This window comes from Panthera leo, chromosome C1 (genome assembly GCF_018350215.1).
Source record: "Panthera leo isolate Ple1 chromosome C1, P.leo_Ple1_pat1.1, whole genome shotgun sequence".
NCBI lineage: Eukaryota > Metazoa > Chordata > Mammalia > Carnivora > Felidae > Panthera > Panthera leo.
In genome coordinates this window covers 75752290-75766669 of record NC_056686.1, presented here as the reverse complement: position 1 = coordinate 75766669, position 14380 = coordinate 75752290, and the positions used below count along the sequence as shown (strand labels likewise).

Here is a 14380-nt window from a genome sequence, read left to right as displayed (position 1 = left end):
TAATATAGCTCAGGTTTCCATTCGGCACAGAGATCTACCTATACTTGTCACTTACAGACGCCCTTTAAACTCGTCTTCAAACTAAGACGAGAAACATCACCGTGAACAAGCCTCTGGAAATTGTATCTGTTAAGAAGCAACCTGGTTGGGGATTTACTACACGGACGAGCTGGGTCGCCGCCCTGTGAGGCGAACGCGACGCGAGGCCGGGGAGGCCCCACCCGCCCCTCTGCCCGAGACCGGGGAGTTGGGAGGCGTCGGGGCAATTTCCACGCACCGGGGCCGGGGCGAGTCCGGAGCGCGAGTCCGGGGCCCGAGACCGGAGGCCGTGGCGCTCTGGGCGCGCCCTTCCCCTCACCGAGGCCGGCACGGAACTCCCAGGTCCCCGGCGGCAGCGGGCGCCGGGCGGGCGCGACAAGGCGCGCGGGTTCCCACACAGGCCGATTCCGGGCACTGGGCCCGCGGCGGGCGGGCGGCCTCCGGGCCCGCAGAACAAAGCCCACACGGCCATCTTGAGACCGTAAACAGACCCCCGGGGCGGCCACCCCGCCTCCCGCCCGCCGTGGCGACCAGCCAGAGGCGCCGCTTACCGTCTTCGAAGTCCATGGCGGAGGCTCGGGGCTCACAGCCTCGGCGACGCTGGGCTGAGCTGTGGCAGGCGGCGAGCGCCCGCGACCCGCGGTTCCACACCACCCGTCCTCGCGACCGACAGCGGCGCTACCGGCCCGGGAGCCGCAGGCCACAGCGAGGCTGAGGGGCGGGGCCGGCCGGCGCTGCCAGCCGCCGCAGCGCGGCCTTCGATTGGCTGGCGCGGGCTGGTGGGCGGGCCCTCGAGTGGGGGCGGGAAGGAGGCCCGCTGTCGCGCTCCCGAGTGCTGACCCTCTGGGAGCGGCTGAGGAGGAAGGAAGGTAGAAAGAGGAGCGTCGAAGACTGACTAGGGTCACGGGAAAGCGAACTGGGTGTTCGGGAAATTCTGGCTGCGGCCCGCCATGTTTGATCCTGGCAAGAGCGAAAGGATCTAGTTGGAATACCTCCCTCCTGCCCAAACTAATAAACCACGTGCCGACCTTTTGCTTTTTATTGGCTGGGGATGACTGTACCGAAAATGTTAACGTGTTTTTGGACTTTTTGCTGTGGAGACGCTGAAGTCCCAGACGATTTTTACTCTGTGAGCAGAGAACAGATTGCAAAATAGGAAATAATTATGGAAATGATCCAAAACAAGCTATTACCAGTTTCTGAATTTTAAGGTCCAAAATGAAAGTGCTGTAAAAGTTCAAAACCAGGGATGATTTGTGGCAGAAGTCCTCCAGAACCTGACGAATGACCACAAATATCCACACACCTTGGCGTTGTATTATCACTACTTTGGAAGTAGTGTTGGGGAAGTGGCCAAAATTATTCACCCCACAGGTCAATATGGAAAAAGACAACTATTCATTCTGACCCTGGAGCAGCTTGAACTCCAGGTTTAATTTTTTTTTTTCTTTTAGTAGAGGAAATGGTGTCAACAACGAGTTGATTGCAGGATAGGAAACCATGAATCAAAACCATTTGCTCTTCTTTGAGATCCAACCAGTTTCTGGAACCAGTTCCAAGAAGGCAGCTTGTGGAAATAGGGCTGGGGGAAAAACTCACAGATATACTATGTATATTACCATAGCCCCAAACCTGGACAGGGCATTGTTTCTTCCTCATCACTTTCCTTCTCCACCCTGATTGATTCACCCATTCTCCACCCTTGTTTTCTTTTTTTCCCCCATCCTATACATGTTTCCTAGTCACCTGAGCTGAACATGTTGAAAACTGAACTCATAATTTCCCTCCTCAAACCTGCTCATCCTCCTTTATTCTTTCATCTCTGTTAGTGGTGTCGTGAGCAACCACCCACTAATCCTAGCCGGAAGCCTGCCCCATTCATCTAGTCAAGGCACAGCTCTCTCCCATTCTCTCACGCCAGTTCATACTGAAGTCTTTCATCTGCTTATTACCTCTTAAAGTTTCTTAAACTTGTTCCCTTCTCTCCATTCCCACCGCACTACCTGCAGTACCTAACTACTCTCATTCTCTCTCTCCCAAACTGTTGCTGTATCTTCCTAAATAATTTCTCTGCCCTTTGGCCTTGATTTCTCAGGCTTCTCAGGGCTGCGATGTTCTAAACACTAATCCAAACATCTCATCATGCGTCTCTATCATGGATTAGATCAAGGCAAAGCTACGTAACCTAGAGCACGTGCGTCCGGATCTGGCCACGGCCTGACCTGCCATCTTCCTACATTTCTCCCTCCTCCTCTCTCCTACACTCTCTCCCTTTTGTGGATCAATTTTAAGCCGCTTCCCAAATCATCCCTATGCTTCTTCATGCCACTAAACTTTTACTTATGCTTTTGTCTCTGCTTGTGATACCACCCAGTTAACCCTACCCATTCTCAAAACATAGCTCAGGATTTACTTCCTCTAAGAAACACACCCACATCCCATCCCCGCACCCTAGGCCAGTACTTCTCAAATATTAACGTGTATATGATTCGCCTAGCAATCTCATTAAAACTCACATGCACACTCAGTCAGACTGGGTTGGAGCCAGAGTCTGCATTCCTCACAGGTTTCCAGAAGATGCTGCTGCTGCTGCTGCTGCTGCTGCTGCTGAAACCATACTTGGAGTAGCAAGGCCCTGAGCTAACCTGTTACAGCACTATCTCCCCTGCAGTAAATACTCTGTTTGGCTTTATGTCTACCCACATTCGAAGCCCTTTGAGATTAGAATCAAGTCTTCTTTGTATCCTAAGTGCTGAGCACATATATTTGCTAAGTAAAACTGAACTCTCTTGACTTTTTTTTTTTGAAGGGTAGACTTAATATTTTATTGCCACTTATATAATCAGATGGCAATTGGGTATACAGTCTTCATACTTGATCTTTCCTTTTGGTAAATAAAAAAATTTACAAGTTTTCAACAGCCAATGGCTGGTTATGTTTTCAGAAAACATAATTAGATTAATTCATTAATGGTAGCTTCAAGTTTTTCCGTACTAGCTCCAGAAAGTTCACCCACCTTTTGTCCTTTTTTAAAAAACTGGAAGGTTGGCATGCATTTGACTTCACGCTCTGAAGCAACATCCCAACAGTCATCCACATCTGCTTCAAGGAACGCCATGTTGGAATACTTGTCAGAGAAGGAATGAAAGAAAGGCTTAATCGTTTTGCAAGGCCCACACCACATGGCTGAAAAGTCAACTACTACAAGTTTTTCCCCTGCACTGTTCAAGGCTTCCTGAAAAGCATACTTGCTCTCAATCTGCTTCACCATTTTGGCGGTTGGGGTCTGACAAGCGGCTGTAAGGACCATGTAACTGGATCCTAAATGCTGGACAGAGCTCTCTCTTGACATTTTTAACTTTTTATTTTTCTTGGTATCATGACAAAGGAATGGTTTGTAACCCGTGGTATTCAGGCATGAGTGTAAGGAAATAAGTATTGGGAACCACACACACACACACACACCCTTCTTTCTCTCCTAAAAGAGAAAATTACCAATCATGGAACTCCTAACTCAAGAAGAAAACTGGCCTCAGCACAAATGCCTGGAGAGCCAGAATACATAGATATCTTCTCCCCTTCCTTCCTCTTTCCCAAGGCAGAAGCAGGTGGTATACCTAGATACCCCACAATACCTGAGAGGCCTTGCAATACCTGAGAGTCCCTCAAGCCATCCCTTAATTCCTTTACCAAACAAATATTGATTGAGCACCAACTATGTGCCAAACATGGTTTTCTTCCTTCACTGTCATCTCTTTCCAGTCCCCCAGAAACTGGCCAGGCAACCGGGCCTGTTCCCACTTGTTTAGGCTTAGATTTTTACCCTGAGGGGCCAAGGTTTTGTACAAAGTCTTAGACTATTTCATTCTCCATTTATTTTGCAGTAGGTGGCAGGTTAGTAAATGCCAGAACAGCTAAGCCTATTGGAAAACAGAAGAGAATATGTTTTATTAAGTGCAGAGGTTAAAAGGATGATGTGCTGATGCCAAGAGAAGTCTGCAGGGAGAAGGAGGAAATGGGGAGCTACATCTAAGACCTGATCCTGAGGGAGCCGTCAAAGAAGCCCTACCATTGCCCTCCCCAGAACCTGAGAAGAGCGAGGTGCGTGGGCTCCCTGAGGACCCAGGGACCTCTGTTCCTCATCTCCTGACCCTCCACATACATACCTTCTGCTCCAACAACACAGGACCATCTGCTGTTCCCCAAACAAGTTGTGTATTTTCACAAGCTTTTGCTCACCCTGTTCTCTCTGCTTCTATTGTGTTTCCTTTCCTCCTCTGCCATTCTTCAAGGTTCAATATTCATGTCGCCTCTTTTTAAACCTCTCCCTAAGCTCTTAGTCAGAATCCCCTTCCCTCTGTGTCACATTAATAGTGGTTAGCACAGTTGGATTCTTGTTGTAAGTTTTTTAGTTGTATTCCTTGTCTAGTTCTTTGTTCATACTCTTTGGGAATGGAGACCCTTCTATGTACCCCTTTTATATGGCCTATAGGTAGCACAGTGGTGCTGTATGTTAAGGAGGAGAAGCAAAATCACCACTGAAGAAAAGACTGCATCTGACTGAAAGTGAGTGCCCAGAGCTTCCTCTGCACAAAACCACAGCATCCAACAATTATTTTGGAGAATAAGTGACAGTAGGGTTACAAAGGGGAGTTCTGATTTCAAAATGCCTTCCCAATTGGCTCCAAATAATTCTTCTTCTCCATGTTCTTTAGGGAATTCATAAATACTTAGAGAGGGAGGTCAAGTACTAAAAATGACTGTCTTAAGGCAGAGCAGCCAAACTTAACATAAGCAAAGTAATTCCTACTGAGGGTTCTGAGGACTTATCCAAGGAGAGCTGGTTACAGAACCACAGCAATAGAAATCGGCTGAAAACAGATAGTGTTAACAGCACTGAATGGATGTATTTTATACATATGAGAAGATGTCTCTCTCCAATTTTAATTTACAACTTGAAAAAGACACAGGTGTCTCTAAAAGCTAAAAGAAATAGCAATTAAAATAATAATTAGCTTTTATTAAGCCCTATATATTAATAAATGTTCCAAAGAACTTTACATGTATTAACTCCTTTTATCTGCTTAAGAGTCCTATGATGTAGGGGCACCTGGGTGGCTCAGTTGGTTGAGCATCCGACTTTGGCTCAGGTCATGATCTTGAGGCTCGTGGATTTGAGCCCTACATCAGACTCTACGCTGACACCTTGGAGCCTGGAGCCTGCTTCAGATTCTGTGTCTCCCGCTCTCTCTGCTCCTCCCCACTTGCGTGCACGCACATGTTCTCTCTCTCTCCCTCTCTCTCTCTCTCTCTCTCGAAAATAAATAAACATTTTTTTAAATTAAAAAAAAAAAGAATCCTATAATGTAGGTAGTACTATTGCCCCTACTTTACTGCTAAGGAAACTGAGACCCATAAAGGTAAAGTTACTTGCCCAAGGACACACTGTTAAAAAAAAAAAAAAAAAAAAAAAAGAAAAGAATAGAGCCAAGATTCAAACCCAAGCAGCCTGGCTCCAGAGCCCATATGTGCATCTCTATCATTCTGAAGTGCCTACTGTGCTCTACCGAGCAGCTCTTGCCTGCCAAGGATTTTGATGGACTCTTTATATGCCTTACTTATATCCTCACAATAAGATAGGTTATATCCTTTCCGCATGAGGTAAATTAAAGAGAAAGTTAGGTTACTTGTCCAAGACTGCACAATGAGAAATTACTGGTTCCATATACATGACAAATATTATATAATCATGGTCTATTGCTGTTTGGAGCCAACCTTGGAGATTCAATATCATCACCAAAGTTCTCAGGTTAAAAAAAAAAGAAAGAAAAAGAAAAAAAAAAAAGGAGAGGGGCGCCTGGGTAGCTCAGTCGGTTGAGCATCCAACTTCGGCTCAGGTCATGATCTCGCGGTCTGTGAGCTCAAGCCCCGCATCAGGCTCTGTGCTGACAGCTCAAAGCCTGGAGCCTGCTTTGAATTCTGTGTCTCCCTGTCTCTCTGCCCCTCCCCCACTCATGCTCTGTCTCTCTCTCTCTGTCAAAAATAAACATTAAAAAAAAAGGAGAGGGGCACCTGGGTGGCTCAGTCAGTTAAGCATCCGACTTCGGCGCAGGTCATGATCTCACTGTCCGTGAGTTCAAGCCCCACATCGGGCTCTGTGCTGACAGCTCAGAGCCTGGAGCCTGTTTCAGATTCTGTGTCTCCCTCTCTCTCTGACCCTCCCCCGTTCATGCTCTATCTCTCTGTCTCAAAAATAAATAAACGTTAAAAAAAAAAAAAAAAAAAGGTGAGAGATTTTGCCAATCTCCCAATCTTGCATAATTGTACTAATGCAGTCAAAGAGAGTTATGTAGGAAAAGAAGTGATCATGAATGCTTTGGAGATTCCCCACCTCATCCTGTGCTTTAGGCCTTTCTCAGATTAGAAAAACTCAATTAGTTTCATGTGCATTCCCTTCCCCAAAAAGCAAGGTGAAATTCCAAACACAGAAGTGCTTTCTTTAGGTATAAATTATATAAAGTATACATTTCTAGAAAATGAGGTTTATTCCCTATTAGGGTCTCAGTTAAACCTCTGAATTATCGCCTCTCATTTCATCTTCTTAATGTGTTTAGTCCATCATAAATTTTAATCTTCTAAGTAAATTGAGAGCAAGCTGTCTGCGACATCTGTCAACCCCATTGATTGCCAGAATCGATTTGGTAGATCTGCCCTGCTGGAAAGGTGTCCCCTTTCTTCCTGGCTCTGCCACATGTGTCTCTCCCAAAGCTGCACGCTTCATTGAAGAGGATGGTTTTCCTAGAGAGGGGAGGACAAGGATCTACAAGGAGTCAAGTTCTCCTGTGGGACTATCCAGGCCTTGGATAGTAGGGTCTCTGCCACCAGACAATGAGCCACTTGAAGGTGGAGATCTCATCTTTGTGTCTCCAGCCTGCTAGAACCATGCCTGGCACAAGGTAGACTCTAAAATGTCTGTTGAATGAATAAGAAGGAAACAGACCCATAGTCAGCTTCTGTATCTAAATAGCTTCAATTCTACATTAGGGAAACAAATGTAAATAAAAATACAAACATACAAAATTCAAACATGCACACATACAATCTAACCCCCATCTTGAGAGTCAACCCAACACATAGAGTTTACAAACAGAAAAAGGGCACAGTCCTAGGAGACCCAGTAGAGGGCACCACACACCAAATATAGTCAAGGTTTGGCTACAGAAATGGAGCACGTGTCTATCTAGTTCCTGCTGGTCTAAGATGTTGTGAAAGGACACGGAGCAGAAAATATTCCTATGGGCCTGTGCTCTAAAAGTACCTGAATTTCTATTTTGGTTCAATTGTGGATATAAATTTCCCTGTTTGCCTCATTTCAGTAGATTTTGTTTTTAGAGATGATCTTTTAAAGCATGGAACAATGGAAAACACTGTAGTGGTAAATTTGAAAAACAGGATACAAAATTGTATGTGAAATCTGATAATAGCAATACCAATATTTTTTTTAAAAGACAAAGCATAAAGATAAGATGGAAAGAAAAATTGTAAAACATGAACTGTGATTCTTTTTCGTGATGACTTTTTATGTACTCACAGGCATCCATACTTAGTCTTCTATATTCTCCAAATTTCTTTCGCACTTTTATAATGTAATACATATATAATATGTATATATATACACAATATATATATATAATATATATATTTGATATGTAATATATATATATATTTGATACAAAACAAAATGTAACATGTATTAACAATTAGTTCTCCTTAGCCAAATGTTGTATTTCATTCTCTTTGTAGATATTGTTGGGAACAGAGGAAGGAGCCTCTCTCTATTGGTCATTTAAGTCAGTGGTTCTCAAGTCTGGCTCTACTCTAGAATCATTCAGGCACTTTTAATAAATGCCAGTATTTAGGCTTCACTTTGGAGATTCTTATTTAATGACAAACCTAAAACTGTTACCAGTGCTGATTTTCGAGACACTTGCAAGACAAGGTATTGGAATAAGTTCTCTTCTGTTTCAGTAACTTGTACTTATTGAGAAAATGTCAAGTCTAAAAAAGGAACTTTAGAGATTGAATAACCACACATTAACCAATCGATCCATGTGTGGGAAATGGTGTAACAACTACACTCTGAGTTGGGGCTAGTATAGACACTTGTACATCTTACAGCTCTAAAAGCTGGCTTGGTTCCAGTATTCCCTGTAACTACCCTGCAGCCCTTGGGAGATAATTAACTAATGACAGTAAAGGGCTTTTAAACTGAAACATGCTGTATAAATGCTAAACACAGGAAACACACAGAGGATTTCCACTGACTGCCAATACTTTTGAACCAGAGAGTTGATGCATCTTGAAGCCAATTTCCCCTTTGCAACTAAAATCTTCCTAATCCTAAATAAATAAATAAATAAAAATAAAATCTCCCTAATCCTTATTTCAAGGGAAACAAAAGGAGTTCTTTCTTAAATGTCTTTCCCACCAATCAAAGACCTAAGATTACCCCCTTTACTTTCTCAGAAGTAAGTTTCTGCCTCAACAAAACGTTGCATGGTAGTGTGGTTTGTGTGAATGGGTGGTTGGATTGGATCACTGAAGGTAGGTTCTACACAAAAGAGGTCATATTAAGTGGTCTAATATGAGTCCTGGCACCACCCTTCACATCATCTTTGTTTTTAAAGCAAAAGATTTGTGCAAATGGTAATAAATGAAATACTATAAAAGGACTTCCGGTGAAAAGCAACAGTATTTCCTCTTCTTGTTTAACTCTGTTCCCCTCTAGAGATGAAAACTCTGGTTTCATCTTGTAGTAGGTTCCCCTCCCTAAGGAGAGAGAAAAAAAGGGAGAGAAAACTTCAAGGTAACCTGGCTATGCACCTACATGATACCATCCCTCATGACCTTGTAAACTGAGACTGCTTAATCAAACTACATGTTTGTGTGTGTTACCAAATATGGGAGACAAAGAAATAGAAAATAGATTTAAAAAACTATGCCATGTGACGTTCAGTGCTCAATTCTTCAAGCACAAACCCAACTGAGCAGTACCGGCAGGAATAAAGTTGCTTCCTGGAAATTAAAAAGCCTCAGTGTCATGACTGTGTAAGAATCCTGCTACAATCTGGGGTGAGATCATTTGGTGTTTCCTTTCACTGCACTCTGTATCTCTCTTCTTAGATTACCAACTTCAGTCAATATCAATTGATTCCACAGTATGAAAATGAGCATGTATCTCATACTACCCTTCTCTTCCTAATATTTAATGGCAATGATGGTTTTTTATTTCCTCTATTAGAACTAATCACTTATGTTTCCAAATAAGGACTCAAATTGCTATTTCTTTTTAATAGAGCATCTGTGCATTTCTTCCTCTATAAAATGAAGGCATTGGCCCCTTCCCATTGTTCTACTTCTCCTCTCCCTTTCATTTTCATCAGCAGCCCTGTACCACCAACAGAATTCTTACTGTTTACATTCTTCGCCGCAACCATAAAAAGTCTTTTCTACTTTGCCTATAGGTTTACTTTAGAAGTTAAAAAGACTATATACTTTTTTCCAAAGAGTACAGTGTGAGTGAGAGAGCAGGTAACTTTACATTAGAGAAAACCTGGCCAACGCAACCTCAGCCAGGTTATCAAGTTCAACAAGAGTGTTAATTCGATATGTCATGTTGATAGCATGTGCTCTTGGTTTGATGTGACAAAATGGCACTTGACCTTTGTGGTCTTCCCTGAAAAACCCATAACCCCAATCTAATCATAAGAAAAACATTAGACAAATGTCAAATGATGGACATTCTAGACCTGTACTCCTCAAAGCTATCAAGGTCTTCAAAAACAAGGAAAGTATGAGAAACTATTACAGCCAAGAGGAGCCAAACGAGACAGAATGACTAAATGTAATGGAAATAGAAGACATTAGGGAAAAACTAAAGAAATCTGATAAAGTATGAACTTTAGTTAATGACAATGTATCAATATTCATCCATTCATTATAGCAAACGGTTAATATTTGCATAAGATGTTAATAATAGTTGATCTGTCTACTGTATTTACATTTTTCTATAAATCAAAAACTTGTTAAAAATAAAGTTTATTAAAATACAAAATAATGGAAACAAGTCAATATGCCACATATACTTTATTATTGATATAGACATTATTCAATATCAATATGCTAGGATTACATTTTCCATGAACCCAGTGTTATAACCCCTGGGTCTCTCAAATGAGGCTATTTCTAGCATCAAGGTCAAATTGATTGCCTTTTCTCTGCACTCTTTTCACCGCTTATATTCATGCCCGAATGTAGTTTGCTTCATGCGTGGTCTGTGACTCTGTTGTTCAGAATTTGCTTTTTCTCAAATTTCTAATTGTCATTTTATCTTGTATATTCTAGCCTGTGGCACTTTCTCCTTAATTCAACCATTAATCCTTCCCTTTCACTTTTTATCTTTCAGACATTTTTTGAAATCTCCACTCCAGTGGCTTCCACCCTTTCCCCTCACACACTTTTTTCCCCATGTTTGTTTACTTTTATTCCAGTGGAGTCTTAGCAAGGAGGTTAAGTGCACATAGGCTCATGCTCCTGTCTTGAAAAAGAAGCTTACTTTGCCTTTCATAAGGCAAAGTACGGTTTCATACTCAGTCCTGACGCAGAGTGAGCCAGCTAAGATCTGGCTCAAAGAAAGGAAAGTAGTTTCTTCTCTGAGAAAACACCCAATGGCAGATGTTGCCCGTGCTGTGTCCAGGGTCCAGGAGGGCCTTGGGGCCCTGGCTGCAGTGGCTTCCACAGAGGCTTGGGCAGCTGCATCTGTCACCTTGGTCAAGGCCAGGCCAAAGACAGAGAGTAGAATCTGGTCACCAAGATGGGGTCACCTGATCAAGGACATGAAGATCAAATCCCTGGAAGAGTTCTGTCCCTCTCCTTGCCCATCAAGGAAACTGAGATCATTGACTTTTTCCTCGGGGCATCCCTCAAGGATAAGGTTTTGAAGATTATGCCTGTGCAAAAGCAGATCCATGCTGGCCAGGGGATCAGGTTCAAGGCATTTGTTGCCAACAGAGTTTACAATAGAGATGTTGGTCTGGGTGTTAAGTGCTCCAAGGAGGTAGCCTCTACCATCCATGGAGTCATCATCCTGGCCAAGCTTTCCATCATTTCCATGTAGCAAGGCTACTGGGGGAAACACTCAGCAAGCCCCACAGTGTCCCATGCAAGCTGGCCGGCTGCTGTGGCTCTGTGCCGATGTGCCTTATCCCTGCGCCCAGAGGCACTAGCATTGTGTCAGCCCCTGTGCCCAAGAAACTACTGATGACGGCCAGTACTGACGACTGCTACACTTTGGCTGCACTGGGCAACTTTGCCAAGGCCCCTTTTGATGCCATTTCCAAGACCTACAGCTAACTCACCACTGACCTCCAGAAAGACACTGTGTTCACCAAGTCTCCCTATCAGGATTCACTGACTATCTATAAAGGCCCACACCAGAGTTTCATGGAGAGGACCCAGGCTCCAGCTCTGGCCACCACATGGTTTTATACAAGAAAAATGAAGTGAATTAAAGGCTGTTAAGAAAGAAAGAAAAAGAAAGAAAGGGAAAGAGAGAAAGGAAGGAAGAGAAAGAGAAAGAAAGAAAAAAAGAAAGAAAGAAAGAAGAAGAAAGAAAGAAAGAAAGAAAGAAAGAAAGAAAGAAAGAAAGAAAAAGTATATGGAGTAGTACTCTGACCAATATGTAGTCCTTAAGGGGAAACAAGTAGTGCATTTGATCAATCAGTGGCCTTCCTATTACCAGATACTTCTGGAAGCACATTATTCTAACCAATCAGTCCTCATACTTGTTTTCAAAGAAACACATGAGTATAGGAAAATGAGTTGTTTATTTTTTTATTTTTTTAATGTTTATTTATTTTTGAGAGAGAGAGAGAGAGAGTACAAGGAGGGAAGGGGCAGAGAGAGAGAGAGAGGGACAGAGGATCTGAAGCAGTGTCCGTGCGGACAGCACAGAGCCCAATATGGGGCTCGAATATGCAAACCACATGATTGTGACCTGAGCCGAAGTCCATCATGTAACCAACTGAGCTACCCAAGTGTCCCAGAAAATGAGACGTTTTAAAAAGAAGGTGACTGGGCACACCTGGGAGGTACGGACAGCTGAATGTCCACCTTCAGCTCAGGTCATGATCTCACAGTTTGTGGGTTCAAGCCCCGCATTTGGGCTCTCTGCTGTCAGCGTGGAGCCCGCTTCAGATTCTCTGTCTCCCTCTCTCTCTGCCCCTCCCCTGTGAGCTCTCTCTCCCTCAAAAATAAACTGTTTTTTTTTTCTAAAGGCAGGTGCCTGGATCTTTTTACACAGACCCCTACAAAAAGCACATGCTGTTTCGCCTTGTCTTGGATGAAGCAAGTGTAAACAGTACCAAAGAATTACAGAAGAGAGTCCTAGCGGTCAAGTCTTAAAAGGCATTTGAAGACCATCTAGCTCTAATCCAAATGTTTGACTTTTCAGATGAGGTCAAGGGGGTACTTCTCCAAGGTCACTTAACTAACAAGTGGAACCAATAAGACTAGAAAATGAGCAAGGTTAACCCAAGGAGCTTTCTGACACACACCTCATGCTGAGTCTTGAAGAGCTGTTTTCCACTTGCTTCTCTACAATTTCCTCCCCTCCAACCACATCCTTTCGGGAACTCTAAAAAGAGGTCTGGAGAGAAGGGCAGGATGGAGTAGGAGGATAAGAGGGCTATAGCTGAGAAGGGGTCTGTCTCATTTTTTTCCCCAGGGATCTATTTGCCCTGGCTGGGATCGGTGGACAAAATTAGGAACTCTGGGGATTCACCCTTCTTCCTTCTCTCCTTCCCTTACTCCAAACCTGCCTGGGAGAGGTAGAACGCAGATGGCATGTTCGGCTCCACTTGTTTGACAAAATAAGTGTCTGGCCCTAGAACTTGATGATGCTCTTACAGAAGGCAGCAATGTCCTATGTACATAGGACACCATTCTCCCAAAAGTTGTTTTACGACCTAAATATTTCCACTGATACAAATCATTAAGGGAACAAAGGTCATAATTTTATGACGTTGAGTTCAGTAATTAATACAAGCAAGGCAAAGGCATCTTTCCCCCATACCGTTTAATTTCTTTATTGTTTTTTGCTTCAGGAAACTGAAGAAGAGAAAAAAAAAATGTTCACAGTACACTTAACTTTACTTAATTTCTAAAGCTCAGAGTAACAAGGAAGAGGTCCTACCACATGTCCTACAATTGTCCTCTGTAACCTTACTCAGACATTTCCCCCCAGGACAACCATCAGAATAACTGTGGAGGATATAACTACAGAATCTAATAACAAAGCCACATTCAATCACCAAAAATCATGGTGCTAATGTGCGAATGTGCGATACCATGTTGAAAACGTAGCACCCCTTCCTAGATGCCAGCTCTGTGATGCACGGAGATCTCACCTCTGCATGCCTCCACTAATTCTCATTAATTTTTCTGGAGATGAAGAAGGATAGTTGTGACTCAGCAGCTTTTCTTATTTATGAGGGACAACCTTCATCTCCCTTAGCAACTTCTCTCTAGCCTTCCAGATTCATGTCTTTTGAGCTGTACCTTGCCAGAGAGTGAGAAGGTTCATTACTAGAATTTTCTAATTTTTTACTTAAGAATATTGTCAAGTGTGAGTTCAGTTTTGTTAATGTTTATCTACTTTTGAGAGAAAGAGAGACAGAGCGTGAGTAGGGGAGGGGCAGAGACACAGGGAGACACAGAATCTGAAGCAGGCTCCAGGCTCTGAGCTGTCAGCACAGAGCCCAACACGGGGCTTGAACCCACGAACCACGAGATCATGACCTGAGCTGAAAGAAGTTGGACCTCAACGATCTGAGCCACCCAGGCACCCCTGCAAGTGTGCGTTTTAAAAATGAAGTGTCTACATTGAAAAAATGTATTGTGAGGCTGAAATTAAATATTCAAAAATCTCAAAAAGATCCACCCTCAAACCCAACAAATGCCTATTTAAGGATGATAAGACAGCCATATAAAAGCTATTTGAAAACAAAAATATATGGTTGAGATATAATAGCTGGTTATTATAGGTCTATTAATGGTATAAAACATGCTATTTAATATGGGTTAAATATTGGTGTTGAGAAATATGGGGAGGTACGTTGGGAAATCAGAGTACAGGTTGGATGGTAAATAATCTTAGGATGCAACAATTTAGTTACATTGCTAAGTTAACTGTATGATTGACATATAATACATATCTTTTAATGTACCAAAGAAAACTCACAGAATGAGTAAAGTGTGGCTGGCAGTTGAAGCATATAGGCAC

The 14380-nt window shown here is 43.0% G+C and overlaps 2 protein-coding genes and 1 pseudogene across 4 annotated transcripts in view; 1 reads left to right on the top strand and 2 right to left on the bottom strand.

Moving 5' to 3' along the window:
* The window catches only part of ZNF326 (zinc finger protein 326), a 35147-nt gene extending 34404 nt beyond the window's left edge, over positions 1-743 (bottom strand). For 2 of the 3 annotated variants that reach the window (XM_042952729.1, XM_042952730.1), the window contains exon 1: positions 591-743. In XM_042952729.1, coding sequence (XP_042808663.1) covers positions 591-606 — 16 coding nt within the window. In that variant the 5' untranslated portion in view covers positions 607-743. The remainder of the gene's footprint in view (positions 1-590) is intronic. The other variant, XM_042952732.1, reaches the window with a different exon arrangement.
* A 2198-nt stretch (positions 744-2941) lies between these two features.
* On the bottom strand, positions 2942-3310 carry LOC122228665 (thioredoxin-like). The gene has a single exon (XM_042953836.1). The coding sequence runs from the start codon at positions 3308-3310 to the stop codon at positions 2993-2995; it is 318 nt and encodes a 105-aa protein (XP_042809770.1). The 3' UTR covers positions 2942-2992.
* A 7569-nt stretch (positions 3311-10879) lies between these two features.
* Positions 10880-11604, top strand: LOC122225917 (annotated as a pseudogene).
* The last annotated feature ends 2776 nt before the right edge of the window (positions 11605-14380 follow it).